The sequence below is a fragment of the Ixodes scapularis genome, unplaced genomic scaffold (genome assembly GCF_016920785.2).
Source record: "Ixodes scapularis isolate PalLabHiFi unplaced genomic scaffold, ASM1692078v2 PGA_scaffold1__304_contigs__length_218370807, whole genome shotgun sequence".
Taxonomy (NCBI): Eukaryota; Metazoa; Arthropoda; class Arachnida; order Ixodida; family Ixodidae; genus Ixodes; species Ixodes scapularis.
In genome coordinates, this window is record NW_024609846.1 from 207,936,193 (window position 1) to 207,954,199 (window position 18,007).

General features: G+C 47.3%; 2 protein-coding genes across 2 annotated transcripts in view; one reads left to right on the forward strand and one right to left on the reverse strand.

Moving 5' to 3' along the window:
* The window catches only part of LOC8051556 (protein PRRC2A-like), a 30,865-nt gene extending 23,624 nt beyond the window's left edge, over nt 1–7,241 (reverse strand). The window contains exons 1-2 of the mRNA XM_040206271.3: nt 7,054–7,241; nt 373–690 (exon numbers count right to left, since the gene is read on the reverse strand). Coding sequence (XP_040062205.1) covers nt 373–690; nt 7,054–7,212 — 477 coding nt within the window. The 5' untranslated portion in view covers nt 7,213–7,241. The remainder of the gene's footprint in view (nt 1–372; nt 691–7,053) is intronic.
* Nucleotides 7,242–7,627: 386 nt separating this feature from the next.
* On the forward strand, nt 7,628–11,882 carry LOC8051554 (endoplasmic reticulum resident protein 29). The gene is made up of 4 exons (XM_002435631.5): nt 7,628–7,916; nt 8,130–8,268; nt 8,340–8,501; nt 11,329–11,882. The coding sequence occupies exons 1-4, from the start codon at nt 7,809–7,811 to the stop codon at nt 11,652–11,654; spliced, it is 735 nt and encodes a 244-aa protein (XP_002435676.1). The 5' UTR covers nt 7,628–7,808; the 3' UTR covers nt 11,655–11,882.
* Nucleotides 11,883–18,007: the final 6,125 nt, after the last annotated feature.

Consider the following 18,007-nt stretch of genomic DNA (forward strand, 5'->3'; position numbering starts at 1 on the left):
AGCCACAAGAGTGCCTGGAATGCGTCTACGACCGAAGGCCTCGGCGTCCCGTGCCGACCGTGAGCCAAAACTCGCTCTGTGACAACGAAGGAAATGTGCCGGAACGGAACTCGTTTTGTGGCAATGTGGGAAGTGGCAACGAATTACGTCGCTCCATCCCGCGTCATAACCCAGTTGGCCGGTCATTAAAGCAGTGGCAAAAAAAAGCTTGTGTCGTTGTTGGCGCAGCGACCCGACTCCTGAACCCCCAAGTTTCCGGAAGCCGTCAAAGTGGACGGCGACCAACGGTCGGATCGGACGCCACCGCCACCGCGTGCCACCACCCGAGCCAAAGGAGTGCGAGGAGGCCCGAAAGCGTCCGAGGGCCCCCACCTTTGCGGCCAGGTCGTCCCGGTGAGCCGTCCCGTTGTTGAGGGCAGGCCGCGCGTCCCCCGGAGGGGTTTCGGCCTCGCAGGGGGGCCCGCCCGGCCTTCCCGGCCGGCCCCTGCCAGCCACCCGCGTGCACTGGGGCAGGTCCTGCAGGGAGCGGTGGGGGGCCCCATGGAGGGAGGGCGGGGCCTCCTCCCGGTCCCGCACCCCCCGGCGCAGGCAGCGCACCAGCGAGCTCGACCGTGCCGCGCTCTTGCACTGCGCCAACTCCTTGAGGATGTCCTCGAACTGCTCGTCCGACAGCTGGGACAGGTCCGGGCTCTGCGGGGATGCGCGGGCTTTTTCTAATGGGACACGGAAAGGCTGCACTGGGCCTCGGCCGCCTGGCTGAAGACAGCGTTGGGGCGCTTGCATTCGAGCGTGACCGACGATGCCACGACCACTTGCGTTCCACTACGACGCGCTGCGCAAACCTTGGTTGCCGTAGCAACCGCCTCCTTGTAAGTGGTCACAAGTGGTCATCACACACTCAAACACAAACGTCTGGACTGGCGTTTAACTAAGACCGCATGAAAGGAAGCACTGCCAAGGCCGGAGAGGACAAGCGCCTGCAGTCGCGATTCGAGTGCCGTTCGATAATAATGCGTCAAAAATGGCACATTCTACAAACGTGGATGTCAACGCCAAATTAAACCTTCCTAAAGAAATATACTCCACCCCAAAGCAAAAGCAACAAGAATGAGTTTCAGTCTTTCGGCATCCCCTGCAAAGCATGTGCCTTTGTGCAGTGCAAGCATTGTCTGGGGCATCACGCTCGTGCTTGTAGCTTCACCTTCGCTAGCACAAAGTAAAACAAACTATCGTGCTTAAAGTAAACTTTTACCATTTATAAAGCAGGTATCAGTTTTCAATTTGCAAACAAAAGGCCTCCAAAAAAGCCAGTGGCCTTTGCCCTTGACCACATTCACCTTCCACTATATGACGGTCACGAGCACGCAATGTAGCTGGTGCCAATGACAAAACTAGCAACAGATTGAGGATTATCTCTAGGTTACAGATAATCCCTTCAGTTTAGCTCCATACGCATGGATAAGAAAAAAAGGCAACAATGGGGCTAGGACCCCCGAACGAGTAGATAAAGCAGGGACCTGCCAGTTGTTCCTGCAGATCCAGGCAGCATGAAACCACTTGCCATCACATCTAGAGCACCCGAGCCCGTACATCCTCTTCGGCTTTAGATCGGCACTGTGCAACTTACACCAACTCGCACCCCAAAACAGAGCCCCAAAGTCAAAACCGAAGTGCTAGGTCTGATTTGACTTAACTGTTCCCTTTTTCCACACTGCACAGCTTTGCACAGGGACAATGAAGGCAGGCAACGAGCCAAAACAACCTCTCCCGAACGCCCTCGAGGGTTACGTTATCGTGTCGCGTGTGTGCAACGCAACCGTCAAATATCAACACCGAAATTACTTGAGCAAAACTTGACTTTTCAAAAGTTCTTGGGGGGAACTTTGGAATATTTCCCAATGAATTTGCCAAACTCTAGACCAGGGGTGGCCAGAGTGGAATAGGGCCAGAGCCACAGACACAACTGCAAAAGTTGACAGAGCCGCAGGGGAAAAAAAAAGAGGGGGGGGGGGGGGGGGGGGGGCTTATTTTAACAAGAAGCGACATGGGGGGAACAGTCCTTTCCAAGGGGGACAAGTCTAATTGTCGACAACAAATGACACCAGGCAGCAGAATGTTTCAACCGCTAAGCAAAAATTAATGCATGGTTCGCAAGCACGCTGCTGCCCCCGACGCACGTTATGCGTATACGGTTCGAAATTCTTTCTAGAACAATGAAGGAAACAGGGTCACTGAACAACATCTATGTGTAAAAAAAACGTCCAGTTGTATGTACGTACTGTAGTGCAAGGGTGCCAAGACTATAAGCTTTTTTTTCTTCCTAGAATTTTTTTTTAAGGGGGGGGGGGGGGGCATTCCTATTAGAAAGCCACAAGCCCCACCTGGACCAGTGAAGAGCCTCATGCAACCCGTGAGCCGCAGTTTAGCCACCCTTGCTCTAGACGCACGTCCGAATTCCCCAACAAATCCCTCCAAGTTTTCTTTTTCTTTTTTTTTTTTTTATTGAATTTGCGGGTTTATTGCGAATTTAGGGGACAAAGGCCTCCGAGAAGGCCTTTGTCCCCAAAAGTTCAGCAGTTCGAGATAATTGCATAATACTGTGTGCAACAACTCTACAAAACAAATCAAAAGGGAAATCAAGCTCGTTTCGTAGAATGCACAATAAAAAAATCTCAAGAAATATTAGTCGTACTAGAAACATTCACGTGAAAATCTATAATAAAAAAAATTAACTTTGTGAAACAAAAAAAAAACCTCAAATTTAAAAATAAGTCACAAGTGTTACACTATAAGACATGACATGCGACAGCTGTGGGATGGAGTTACAATAAAGCATCATTCTAGAAAAAAAAGACTAGGATATAATTATATTTGACAAAGATATAACCGAGACATCTCTGCTCGAGACCCCCTTTGTGGCCCCTCCCACAGCCAGTCAGCTGACCCAACCGTCCAGGGAGTCGCAAACAAGTGAAGTTGTCCACAGCAAACTTGCCCTGCTAATCCCGGCAAACAAAACCTCAGCCTCGTGGCACCTGAGCGGCAACAGATCCCCGTCAGGCTGCAGGCACTCTGGCCGGACTCTGGAGCTGCCCAGTGAGAATCTGTGAACCTGTTCCTTGCCTCGCAAGAATGCGGTGGCAGCCAACTGGGACTCTTGGAAAATACTTTGGTTTTCGGACTGATCAGAGAGCAACCAGGCTATATGGCCACCAATTTCACAAACGGGGTATTTCTAGGTTGTTAGTCTAAAGACTAAAATGTGCGCAGAGAACACTTGTCATCCAGGGTGGCTAAGGCAGCCGTTCCGACTGGAGTTGTGCGAACAGCAGTTGCAATAATCCGCAGTCATTCTACCCCGCATGTCGACACGTTACCGAGGAGTTTAGAAACTATGGGAGAAATGGGCAAACCTATTTCCCAAGCACATTTGGGCCAAAATATTGGGCAGAGCTCAGAAACAAACAAATCCAGCGAATGGAAGTACCTTTGCGTCCAGCACCGGAAAGACTGCTTATTGTTTTTAAAATGCAAAAGTTGACTTAAGTTAAAGAAGTAAACATTTCTATGCAAGCATCAAAACGTAGCCACATGGCCAAACTTTGGATACAACGGGTTCCAAATATGTATTCAACCGACAGAAGAATGGCTACGTAACATGTCCCCGCAACCCCTTGAGGCATATAGAAGAGGCTTGTTTGTGCTCAAATGTGTGCAACAGATCAAAGTCAAACGACTGCATGCTGCATGGCCGGTGAGACTACACATTGTAGGCTTTGTTTGACCCGAGGTTAATGTAAGAACTGCAGCAGTGGCACGCATACCCTAATAAACTCTGCTCACATGGTCGAGAAACCCGTGACAGAAGCCAAAAGAATTGACAAAAGGACCACCAAGTGGATTGGTTTATCGCACATGGGTGTCAAGATTTAGAAGAAGCTAAAGGGCTTTATACTGTATTTTCCGGGCAAAAGCATGCACTTGCTGTATTGCCTACACAGGCAAAAATTGGCTGGAAAAAAACTTTGTTTTTTTAGAGTCTACAAATATGGGGCAGTCTGCTTGTTGGCCAAGATATTCATTTATTGACCTTAAAAATAAATAAAAAAGCACATTGTCGGCAAACCTGTGCTACAACTCTTTCTACGAGCCCCGACAAAGCTGGTGCTGTGTCTCGTTCAATGTTGTGCCGGCATTCTTTTCACAGCTTGCACGTCTCCACTTTCAGCCATTTGATATGCAGGCTGTTTCATGAAATTACGGCAAAATTAATTTTGCAAAATCGATGCATCGCACAAGAAAAAGGTTGATGTTATTTTGGCCCCTGTCAAGGGGCCTATTTAGGAAAATCAATTAAGTGCAGAATAATTAAGTTATTTATTATTTTTGAGTAACTAACTTCTTTAATTATTGAACTTAAGGGGTCATGAAACGATTTTCCTACTTCTTCCTCCTTAGCTTTAATCCTCAACTCAAATGCGAATTGTAAAATCCCGTCGTCGTGACATTCTTCGGCACCTGTGCGATGACTCTTAGCTTCCATCCTGCTTTTTTATGCACACCATAGAACTTGTCATTCCCCAGTGACAATAAGTTCCGTCAGGGCACTCATTGGCCACGAACACGAATCCAAATATTCGTCGACGGATTGATTGTTGACGAGCGCATACGTCCGAGTGACGCAGTTCTCGTGTCCAATGCGTGAGATGTGCTCTGCTGACGTTAGTTTGGCGGCGGTGACGCGTTTTGGGAACCGCGGATGTATCATAGTGTACCATAGTGCGGATGTATCAAAGTTTCGAAAGCAAGAAGGTACAAAATAGACCGTTATATTTTCAAATGTCCGCACCGAAAAGCTGGCTTTCGACTTTCTACCCTCTTTCTTTTGGCCAACTAAACGATATGAGATTAGTAAAGTCCCAATTTAAAATAATTTATCCCATCCCAAAATTTGTTTTATGGACCCTTTAAGGGCAAGGTTTTAATTAGAAACTTGCTGGGCATCATTGAAAACTACTAAATCCACCTATATAATAATGATACAAGGTACATGCAGCGCCTTATGCCCCAACGAAAAAATGCTAAATTTGGACGCATTTCTAGGTTTCGGTTTCTTATCAGAGCGCCTCTCTGTGCCAGCAATCCCACTTCCCGTGGTCAAAACGCACAATGTGCGTTCGCCGCCACGCATCGCACGTAAAAGAGGCTAGATAAGAAAACCTTCAGACTGACACATAAGGTTTGCCTTTTTGACGTCGGTGCCAGTGTGAAGACGCACCTCTACGTGAGATGCATGGCATGCATAACTTTTAAAATACCGCCAACACCTGCACTAACTGAAAGAGAATCCTCAAACCACTAAAGGTGGGCACTCGCTTGGCCTGGACTCGTACCCACGCTCAACAAGTGGCCAACTTCGAAATTGAAAGAAAGGCAGCGCACCTGCTTGACAGCCTTAGAGCATCCCTTACGTGCACATATAAACCTCTGGGTCTGCGGTGCAGAAACGAGAAAGAAATGGTTGTCACCCCTCCCTCCTTCTTCCCCCCCCCCCTTACTCTAAGCACACGAGCCAAACCCACGGTCCGGCGGTGCCACCAGCCATCCTGCCAAGCACTGTTCTCGGCAATCTCCAGTTTGCAAGTTCAAGGTATTTGGGCAGAGGATGTGCACACCACGAGCATTGGCCTCTCGCTTGAAAAGCCTCTCACGGTCACTCCAGAGTTCACATGACGCAAACGTGTCCTTTCATTTCAGGACCTCGGAGACACTCATCTCGAGAAAGGAGGATTGTTCAGTCGATACGAAATCATGAAACATTGTTCTCTTTGGCCAACCAGTAACAGATGATCCAGACGCAGAGAGTGCGAACGCCTTCGAGGTACCCCGTTGTTCGGGTAATCCGTGCCAATGCACAGACACCTCCTGGCCACCAAGTGGGCTCGAGGTCGAGACACTTTCCATAGCCATTCAAATTGGTCAGTCAAGATTTAGGAGGACCAAGAAGGCGAGGGCGACTATTGGCATTTGGCTGGATCTGGTGTTCTGCACATTTGCCATACGCCGAGCGACGCCTAGCCAATGTCAGCACTATGCATACATTGCGGCCAATGGCAAGCAAAATGTCCCTTAATATTCCACTGTGCACACTAAGAAACCAAAACCCGTCGACTGGTCGCTTTCACTCGTGTCGACGAGCGTTACGAGCTTCCGTGCGGGAATATCAAACACCATCTTTTCAAGGTTTCTCTTGTGCTCATCAAGTTATCTAAGGCTTTGTTGCGACCCTATCGTCGACGTCGGCCCGAACGACTATGACCTTTCTAGGCATACAGAAAGGATGCACCCCAAGACGGCCCGAGGTATGTGTAACCTCGCCCTACGAAGCTTCACGTCGTGTCAGGTGGCAGGTTTGGTATTTGGGGTGTATTCGGTGGCTCGGCCTTCACGCGTGGGAGCAGACACACTTTCCCATCGGCTTCTCGGGCACGAGGCAGGCGCGTCGCCGAACACGGGCCCCCGAAAGAGGCCCTTACCGGCGTTCTCGACAGCCAGCCGCGGGCACGTGGTGCGGCTGCGACAAGCGGGTCACAACAGGCGGCCGCGAGACAGGCCGGAGCCCAACTCGGGCCTCTGGGGCGGGCGGAGCGGGCAGCTCGGAGGGCGACACTCGGAAGACGCCTCCAATGTCACCCCGGGACCGATAAGGAAAGCCGGTCGGAATGAAACGTCCCTCCGAGACTATCCGCTGCTTCCGAACAAATCGCTTTTGCCAGCTGAATTACGGGAGGTGCAATATATCGTGACTCGGGCGAAAACGGGACCCTGGTCGCCGCGCTGCGGGTCCAGCGCGCCGTCCGTGGGCGAGAGCTGGACGCGGACTGACGGAGGTGGATGTCTCGGGTCTGCCCGAGGTCAAGATTGCAGAGTCTGCTCCGAAATTGAGCATAAATTCCCAATGTAAGCCTAAAAACTCATAAGCCTACCGTGCAGCCTGAATTAAAGATTTCTCCTAACACACCCACCAAATAAAGAATGATTGTGCCACTTTACCTCGTTGTTGGAGACTTTCTCCAATAGGATCCGTTCGCTGGTCCTTGATTTTTTAATGAACAGTTCGCTGTTTTGAATCGGCACTGGAGATACGGGAAAATTTGAACAGAAATCCGTCGATAGTTTCCCGTCTATCTCTTGCTCAGAACATGCTGCCATCTTGAATACGCACAAATAAAAGCTCTCTTGTGATTGGCTGAAACTGGAAACATTTCAGAACAGAACTGTTATTGGTCTCTTATTATTTGGTTTTACTTTGGAATTCGTTTTTACTAGTTTAACGTAAACTCTTCCTCGGCTTGGAATCTGTGCAAATCGTGCAAATCTAATCGTCTTGGACAATTTCTGTTGTTTCACAAACGCACACCTTTGCATCCTTCAAAAACGAAACAAACAAAGAAACGGAGCTTACAACAACCCCAACAACCCATTACGAGCATTACCTCATTTTAACTCAGACAAAACCCACACAAAATAGCATTGAAAAACACTTTACTATCGTCTGAAAAATTTTAAAAATTCTGCCCGCATCCAATATTTGTGAAACGAGAAAAACCGCATGATTAGTGTCATCAAACAGCACGTGACCTTATGCAACTCGGTCCAATGAAAACACGCGACGTTTGTAGATTTGGGCCAATCGCTGACGCCCAAGCGGCACGGGTAGTTTGTTTCTGCAGATCACTCGATCACTTTTCGTTCTACGGTGGTTCTACGATCTCAAAGCGGTCTCACGCTACGTACCGGTGTCAAAGATGCGCTCGCTGACGCTGTTCCTCGGGCTTTTCGCCGTGCTGGCAAGCGGTACCGTCGCGAGCACCACAAAGGGCAGCGTACCGCTACAAACATCCACATTCGACAAGGTAAAATCAGACACGGTCCGCCGACGCTCCGGAACGTGCCTTGCCTCGTTCCGCGGATAGATCCTCTCCAAGTTCGCGTGCCTGACTCTCGGTTAAAGGGCCATGTTCGTAGAGCGCACCTCCGTTATCTTTTTGCCGTGAAGGACAGAAAAACGTAGCCGTTCGGGGCGATAAATGTGCGCTAACGCTCCTGTCTGTTTCTGCCCTTTCTAGATCGTTCCGAAGTTCAAAGTGACGCTGGTAAAGTTCGACGTGACGTACCCTTACGGAGAAAAGCACGACGAGTTCGTCAAGGTGGCTGAGGAGTCCCAGAACACCCCCGACTTTTTGGTGGCTGAAGTGGGCGTTCAGGGTGGGTTTCTTTTCTGGCTTCGGGCCCTGATGCCCGACTCGGCGGCACTGACTGGTTCGCTGGCTTCACAGACTATGGAGACAAGGAGAACATGGACCTAGCCGAGCGGTACGGCGTCAAGAAGGAGCAGTTCCCCGTGCTCAAGCTCTTCCTGTCCGGCCAGGACGAGCCGGTCCTCTACGAGGGGGAGTTCAAGGCCGACGACATCAAGGCCTTCGTCAAGAAGCACTCCGGTACGCGCCTCTGGCCCGGCTTATTGCAAACGGATCCTCGCGTGTCGTGCATTCCGGCGCACGGGGTGCGAGCTTACTTCTATTGTCAGAAACTAAGGATCTTGTTCTTACGCAAATGACAACTTACTCTGACAAGCGGGACCACAGTTGGTGTCCCTTGCAGTCCTCCGTCCGCATTTCTAGTTCCCGATTCATCTTGAGAGCGAAGGCGTCGGCCCAGAAACTGTTAAAAAAGGTCCGAGTTAATGAATCTAGAGTATTCATATGCTGGGCGTCTGCTAGGGTTGCTAAATTCTACTTTCTGCAGGTTTTCCCATAACTGACGAGATTGTCGAGCTTCATTGTTGGCCTACCATGTACCAATAACTATGAAGGTCCACAGTACTAAGGTGGCCATCATGAATGCAAGTGCCACAAAGCCACACATGCTATCCTGTTACCATAGAGCTTCTCAAATAGGCTCCCTGCAAAAACAGCCGAGGCTAGAATTGAGACGGAGGTCTCGTTTTTCCTCATACCCTTGTTTTCACCTCAAGAAAAATAAGTTTTGCGCTTTGTTCATATGCCGTGCAGAGTAGTTACGATTTGGTTGTTTGAGGAAGAAGTGATACTTTTGCATCGCTTCTTGATAACATATCTCATTTAAATATCACCTACATATATGTTAATTCTCTACATGAAGGGGGAAATTAGTAATGTTTCGCGAGCAGCCTGACCTTTTCTTACAGCAGAGCTGTTGAGGGCTAGTTTCCCCAGGATCGTGTCGGGTACCAAACAAATGTCGACACCTGTGGTCGACACAACACTCTCATTGCCGCCGTTGCTCGTAGATGGTGGTAGCTGGCCAGAGTGTTGTGTTTTCCGGTTGTCTGCTTGCCGCTGTCGCTCAAAAATAGTGGCAACATTTCTTTGGAGGGAGAAGAGCGGCGATGTGCGCAGCTGCACCAATGGTTCTACAACCGCCGTGAGGCCACTGTCGCCTAAAGTTCCACTGCGTCGATCGCTTCAGATTCCCTTGCGAAAGAGCAGATCGCTCGCCTGGAAAGCCACCGCCAAGAACAGAAGCTACAACTTCGCTGCCCTTCCCGCTTCACCTAAGTGGAAAGGCTGAAAGCTTTTACTAGGGTTCTTGAGGTGAAAATGAGCATTTGCGACTCCAGCAAACTATAAGAGGCGCGCATTGGTCAGGCAAAATGGCAGACAAAAGGAGTTCGCTTTTGTTGTTCAGCACGCAGACCGCCATAAATCTCTTGAACTGCAGCGTAAAATCTTTTGCATATGAAAGCAAAGCGATTTTTTGACTGTAGAAACCTTAGAGTCCATGTGTAGGAATGACACTGCGGAAGCATAAAAAATAATTACTGGACACAATGTTTGTTTCTGTGCTGCCTACGAGAACCAAGCAGCAGCAATGTTGGTCGTGCGGGATGGTGCCGTGCAAAAGTGGAGATGGGTTCATTACGCTTGAGACGACATATAGATATGTGCCAGAAGTAGGCTCAGTGAAGTATTCAGAAGAACAAAGAAAACATGGGGCTATGCAGAGTGCAAGTTTGTTTGCTTCTCGGAGCCAATTACAGCTCGGCATTCTGACGTCTCTGCAACCCCTGCTCAAGAAGCTAACTTCTGCTCTTCATAGGGTTCTAAACTTTGGGACTGGTTACTGGAAGTTGTAAGCGACAATGGATGATCAAGATGCCTAGATTGGAGAATAGAAATTTGGGCAAAGCATGTGAATTTGGCCTCTGAAGAGTTGAACCGCCACCAAATATTTGACTAAAGATCGGAATGGAGGTGCATGCCAAAAGGTAACAAACATCATTCTGTGCATGAAGTGATCCGAGCCAAACAATATAGCCCTCCTTATAGTAGTTCTTGAATTTATTCTACCATTTTTAAATAAATTGTAGCAGTAAATTGTGTTAAAATCATTCTTGCTCTGCACCTGCAATTTAGCGGTTTTCCACGATTCCAATACATGGCTTGCACATGACGTCATTTCCGATGACCTCCAGAGCAAAGGAGGAGCTCTCCTCTTATCAGGATCCTCCTTTGTGCCTCCCGGAATTGAACAGGCGTCGCTATTCTCCTCCCAGATTATAGACGATTAACCTGTCAATCAAAATTCTTACAAAAGCAGCTTCTCTCCTCCTCCTCTTACATGGTGTTCAAAAGTATGCGATGTGATGTTGGTGCCAGGAGCCTATTGAGGGCTCGTACACATCAATAAGAAATGTGTCGACGCAACCGTCTGCGTAAATTTCTTTTTGTTTGACATTATTGGGTTTAGCATGCCGCACCAGCGCGCTAGGCCTAACCTCTTCCAAAGTTCAGTCCATTACCGTTAGCTGGCAGTTCAAGGCGATACGCCTCGCCTTGAGGCAACCCTAGTAGTTTTTCCTTGCAGTCTGCTTACGGCTACGAAATGCTTCGACATTATTCCGATGCAGAGAAACGTGTGCTGATGTACGAAGGTTCCTTTTGATGCCGATTTGATGCAAGAAACTTGCGTTCAATTCGGCGTTGCCTGCCGATATGGCACGCCGGGCAAAAGCGAACTGCACAGACACTTGCTTGAGAAACAAAGTGCCTTGATCATACTCAACACATGTTGAGATCCTTCCCGTTGACGCATGTGAATCCCTCGCGTTTTTACCGAAAGCGGCAGAGCGGTCGATTCTCTTTGCACTCGCGTGTTCATACTCTCCGGAGTCGTAAAACACCAGGAGTTCACGACCTTTCTCTTTACACTCACGCGCGTGCAGAACTCTGGCTGTTCGTTGTTGGGTGGGCTGGCAGTGAGTGTTTGCGCAATGGCTTGTTGCAGGCATCAAGCTGCAGCTGAAGCACTGCCTGTCGGAGTTTGACCAGCTTGCGAGCCAGTTCATGGCGGCGGAAGGTGCAAGCAGCCAGGAGGCCCTTCTGGCAGAAGCCAAGAAGCTCCAGGGCTCCCTGGAGAAGGAGGCAGACAAGAAGTCTGCAGATGTCTACGTCAAGATGATGCAGAAGGTGCTGGAACGTGGCAAGGCCTTTGTAAAGAGCGAGGCGGAGCGGGTGAAAAACATCCGAAACGGAAAGATCACCAGCACCAAGAAGGAGGAGCTCCAGGGGCGCCTTAACATCATCAGCTCTTTTGTCAGGGACGAGTTATGAGGGGCCCTTTTGGTTTTCTGCTTTGGGAGGGGGGGAAGGGGGGTTCTCGAGTTCCAGCGAGCGGTTTACAGTGGCATTTGAACAAGGCGGGAGGATCAATTGTATTTCACGCATCATTTCTTTGAGTGTGCCTAGTCTCATTGTTCTCCGACAGTTGATTTTGTTCATTTTGAAGTGGGGTCCTTTTTTTACTGGCATCTATTGACAAATAAAGGCTGTTTGCATCAACCCGTCTTTCAGTTTTTCCAAAAAGCGCTGGGTTCTGAACAACAGCTGGCATGGCCAGCTGCCTACCATTTATAGTAAAACAGCTGTCGCCATAAAGAGAAAAAACCTTGTGCAGGTGGCTTTTCAGAGGGACCCAAGCAATGCTCTGAACTGTATTTCGTGTTGTAAACTTCTGTGAATGCTGTTGTTGTTAGGGTGCCTTCATGTGCGCTTTGCTTAGGGTGGAGACATCTGGCCATTTTGTTCCCACTTTTACATTAATTTTTTGTTCAGAAGCGCGTGAAAGAGTGTGTCCCTGCACACGTTTGTGGCGCTGACTGTGCTATGGCGACATTTTGTTTTCGTCAATTTCTTTGTATTTTCCCCGTGAGTGCGTGCCGTCGGCATTGGGTACTACAAAGGGTGGCATCACTCTAAACAGAAGGTCATTGAGGCACCCTAGTTGTTGTAGCACCTATATCTAGCAGATTGAGAAGTTGTAGTTCTGGCCTCTGCAAAATAACTCTCAGTGATGGAGAGTGGCATTTGACTTTTTATAGCGTACAAAATATTGGTTTAGAGCAGCCACTGATGATTTACAAAGCAGGTGCCAACATATGCGCCTACGAAACATGGGTGAGCCTCTAACCCTTTTGGACGTGCCTGGCTCATCAACGTGGAGCTAGCCCCAAACCGTTTGGGATGAGTATTTATTCCGTCTCTCAAACACCTGCAGTGCAGAAGGCATGAATGCAGTGTGGCTTTGGAAAGTGCCTGCTATGCACGAGTACTTGGCAAAAAAAAAAAAAGCCTTCTGCTAAGCTAGGCTTGCATGCCTTGGCTGCAGACATTAATGGCCGAGTATAGCTTGACTAAAGTAACCTGATCCTGGCAAAGTGGTGCCAAGCCAAATGGTTGCCATTTTGGTTCATAAATTGAGCAGTCTCTCCTCGACCTCTCCACTCCTGGCGAGTCAACATAAATTTGCTGGCGATGGGTAGCTTTATAGGGATGTTTCTTGTATACCACAATTTTGCTACCCATAGTTTGGCGAAACAAGCGTACATCTTCGTACCACAGCCACGTGTGGCGTCCATGCTTGGAGGCACTGAAAAATGTCTCGAAATATGTAAGAACAACGTCATTATAAGAGATCTGTGACGATGGGCACCATTGATAAATTGATTGCTTACACAGTGCCAGACATTTATATTGGTGAGGAATGCCTTTAGAGCGATGATGCTCCATGGCGATTTTTGTGTGACTGGAACAAAACCAATTTCTATTTTGACTTAATTTCCCGATATAAGTGTTAATTTCGGTTTTTCTCCTAAATCAAGATGGTACCTTGCAGCATAATTCTTGATACAAAGAAATTGTTCGCTGAAACTTCATTTCGTGGCATACATGTTCGATCCGGGCATTTCAAAATATTTTTGAGAGCTCAGTGTCCCTTTAGACGGGGTCTTTCAACTACCTTAGAGATAACATAAAATATTTGTTTAAAGGAGCTGTGCAACGATATTCAATTGGAATGTTTTTCTCTCTACACGAGCTTACTCTCACACCTGAGACTCAAGGATACTCGCACGCAACACCATTGGCCAAGAAACTCCTTTGTTGCGGTCTAATTTCAAGGACAAAAGCGATCATTTTCATTCAATCTCTTCTTTGCAAAATTTGATGACGTAACGTGGGGATCGCAGTACACCCAAGTGACGATATTTGAATGCGGTTCATAGATTGGATCCGAGCATTGCGTGGGCACTCAACTTGGGTTCGTGACAATTGCTAGCTCGAGAAGCATTCGGGTTGTGACCCGTGTCCAATTGCTGCAACGACGACAACAGCCGAGCCATAGCAATGTCTGGAACTCGGCGCGTGTCCTGCGCTTTGCCAACCCCAGCGCATGGCTATGATCAACACTGGCGGCATATAATCGGCTCCAGATCACATGGCCGCTTGTTCTGGCTGCGAGTTGAGGAGGTGAACGCTGCTCGTTTTTCTTAAATTTTTTTCTGGGACTTCTATTGCGTGGGGTGAAAAACGAACGCGTGTTTCATAGGTCATCAACGTTAGGGATTTGTTTTAAGCGGTATTTGCGCAAAGTACAAAAATTGTTGCATTGCTCCTTTAAAGAATCGAAGTTTTTATTTGTTCTTGTTGCCTTTTCTCGCTCAGATAATTGTCATGTGAAATAATGAACTGCGGGCCCTTTAATGGGTTTTTTGGGCATTTAGATGAACAATTGCTTTAGCATTATGCACATTTCCAAGAAACGCTCGACCCCAGAGGCAACAAACAGTTTTCGAGCCATCACTGGGTTTGAGCCTAGACTCTCACTGGTGTCCCTGCTAATCCTAACTGAGTGGACTTATTTCCGTAGGTGCAGTTTCAAACACTGCTGGCGGCTAAACCTAGTCTTTTCCTGCTATATTTTTTGTTTCATGGTGTATGTATTTTTCTGAGGACATTGAGAATGCATTGTACTACATTTGAAAAAGCAAAAAAAAAAAAAGAAACTATTTTTGTTGGGTAAACTGCCACAGAACGAATGTGACTGGAATGTTACTTGTCCTTTTTTTTACGATAAGCTTTGATGGCGCCACCCAATTAGCTGCGTGTCGAATGACGAAGCGCTTAGCGTTCGAAAATAGTTCACAATAGAAGATAGCCCAAAGGCATGCATTTTTCACGCTCACTAAAAATGTGTTTATGGATGGACAGGACACGGACATACAATTTAGCAAGTTTTAACATTCAAACAATATATTGTATGTATCATACAATGCAGCGTTATCTGAAAATAATTGATTTGAGAAAGATCTCAAATAAGTCACAGACAAAGACAGTCGCATCTTGACGATCGGACGGAATCCAAGACGACTTCGTTTTGGGCCACGTTTTGGGGAAAGCTTCCTTTTTCACACCAGCATCGAGGCAAAGGAATGGGCGCGACTGACTCCAACCGGAACGATTTCTGACTGACTGAGAACAGTTGTCATTGTTCGCAAAATCACGTCAAGGGCCAATCGACGTCCTTCCCCCGTTTCCAGTGAATGTCAAGCAGAAATGCTTAAATGGCAGGCACTTACCAGCCCTATTTCTCACAGTGAAAGATAACACAGAAAGGATACGCAGCGTGTATCAGAAAAATTAAGTGGAAACTTTTAAGAGGGGCTGGAAAACGTTGAATGCCGAACTGCAAAACATAGGTGGAGAATCACGCTGAGCATGTTTTCACAGTTCAATAGAGATAGCAGAATATCCCTAGCTGATAGAAGGCGAGAGTCGCACCAGCCGCATCAGCATCAGCAACATGGTGGCGGCCTAAGAGCGTTTTTTGTAAAGGTGTATTCTCAGCACAAGAACAACACACAATCCAAATTTTACAATATATCGCTACGGGTGATGAGTTTAGAAAATGTTCACAAAACATATAAATTAAGTAACGCTGCTCTCACTACAAAAAGTCAAAAATGGAATCAGAGTCGGACGACAGAAGTGTGTGCACCGTATTTACTCGCATAATAAACACAACAGGCATCAATATTTTTACCTTTTTTTCCCTCCCATAATCTACGTACCTCCAATTTTCGGATCCGCGAGTCTCGAATTTCGTACAATGTAGTAAGCCACCAAGCCAGTTTTCTTTAGCCGCCAAAGAGTCAAGCCAAGTCAAACCAAGCCAGGCTGCTCACGTAATGGCCGCAAGTGCGTAGTTGCGGTAGTTACGGAGGTGACCAACCGTGAAACCGAGTGTCACGCTCACTTGACGAAGCTTGGGTCGAGGAATTGTGGAGCCCCGGACATTCTTCGCCCATCGGATGAATTGATGTCAACAAACAAGCAGTCGTCTGTGGTCCGCTTTCGGACAGTGAAATCGTGAAAGTGGTTAGGCCTAATTTCACCTACTCCGAGTAAATATTTTCATTTCATTTCATTTATTGTTCTCTCAGGGCCCGAAGGCATTACAGAAGGCATTAATCCGCAACAGGACGGCACAGCAAGGTGCACACTGTGCCGTGCGCTGTAGGCCGAGTGTCTGGTAGCCTCTCCGTGAACGAAACTTAATTCATGCGAGCGAGCAGGCTTCGTCGGTGCCAGTGGGGGGGGGGGGGGGGGTTGAACTTTGTACGAGTTTTTATACGAGTAGTGACAAATTATACCCGAGAGTGCCCGCCGAACACCAGCAATATATATCGCCTAAGAATGGTCGGTCATGTTGCTTTTCGTGCCGAGTAAGCTTCGTAGGGAGCTTTCCCTTCGGCAAAAGGCACCCCAAAAGCGCCCTAAAGGGGTTTCCAATTTATAAAGCATGGTTATTGTGGCGCACCCCCGACCAGCCGTGGCTGCGCCTCCATCACTGGAGACGAGCCACAGTACCTTGCCGTGTCGTATTTGGCACCTAATATGACATTTGCACAAAGTGTGTAAATGCAAAAATTTTACCCCGTGTAATAAACGCCCCCAAAATACAGTCCAAGCTCATTACAACAGACCCAGTTACAACACACTTGGATATAGCATACCGATTTGTGAAGTTTGGTTCGTTTTCCTCTACTACCTGACTCAACTTCATATCTGCATACAACATACTCCTCTTACAACAGCCCGAAATCTTCATCAAAATCAAGGTCTGTTATAACGAGCTTAGACGTATCTGTCAATTTTTCGGGGAAAAAAAGTGTGTTCATTATGTGAGTAAATACGGTATTCTTTCAAGACAATGCGTGATGCATTGGACATTATATTACATCCAGGGTTTATGTCTGTCTTGATAACAATGCAAGAGTTTTTAATATGCTAGAGAAAACAAATTTAGACCTTTCTGTGAAGACAATTATGGATAAATGGCATATTCTTGTGATTGTGGCATTATTGGGGCCCGCATTACCGCAATTTGCATTAATAATAATAAAATTAAGATACTTTAATACATAGTTTTTCAAGCTCCAATTTGTTGCTAATGATCTAATTTGAAAGGTGCAACTATGGCAATCCATGGTCGGCAGATTATCATAACTGGTGAAAATTACAGCATGTTTAATTAACAGGTTTTAAAATAAAATAGCCAAAAAATGAATAAAATCATTTCAGTTAGTCTGAGAAATCCACGTAAAATGGCATTAATTGTTGGCAAAGCGTATGGTGCTATCAAAGTCTCGACTTTTGACAATCGGCAAAACTTTCAAATTCGTCGCCTATCCTTCTGCTCCAAAAACCCCGAAATACAAAAAATGCATTCCGTTGTGATTTTTTTATTACAAAACTTCCCAGAAGCTTTAATTTTCGGCGATTTTCACGTTCGGTCGTTTTGCCAATCTCGGCCTTTTCAGTTCTCAGGAACGCCTACCCGCTTGCATGTCTGCTCATTGCAGCGCGATTCGTGGGTGCTGAAAGACCGGTGAAACAGTGTTGAGTTTTAGTATTGCGCATACAAGCGAACGCAAACACCGAGTGCCCCGTGTTCCACACTGCGCGTGCGCAGAGCCCAATATTTCAGTTTTGGATTGGTGCACGACGACAACATGCATGATCAGCACAGAGCACGCAACTCTTAACGCAAATGCACAGCGCTTCCCTCTCTGCGCAATACTAAAACTCTCTAGTAAGGTATAATCCCATCCCGGCTGTAGCACTACATCAAAGTGTGAAAGGTTCGCTGTTCGCGAACCATAATTGTGAGCAGTTTCGCCGTGCCTGCAGAGCAGGAAAATCGGCAGACCCTGACTAGAGTGCATCTTGTTTCCACCGCGAGAGAGCCAGCAACTAGCTAGTCACAAATAGTGATAACGTGATCATGCAGCTTATCGTAATTACACGATTACATACCCGATTGTGATTACATGATCACGTAACTTATGGTGGTCCCATCATTGTGTGATTCCTCCCACCATTATGGCAACAAAGTTTTGAGCAACGCGTTGCTCAAAGCCTGATAACCAAAGCTGTAACCCTGATAACCAAAGCCGCTCAGCTAGTGCGGCGGGTAAGGCGTCTGATTACCGAGTGAGGTGCGAGCAGTTCAATTCTTACCGATGGACACATCCTTTCATAAAGACAAGGGCAGCATTATCGTACTTTCCTTACAGTAAGTGATGCTCTAGGATTGGAAACAAACTCTAAAACACATCCGGCTATCG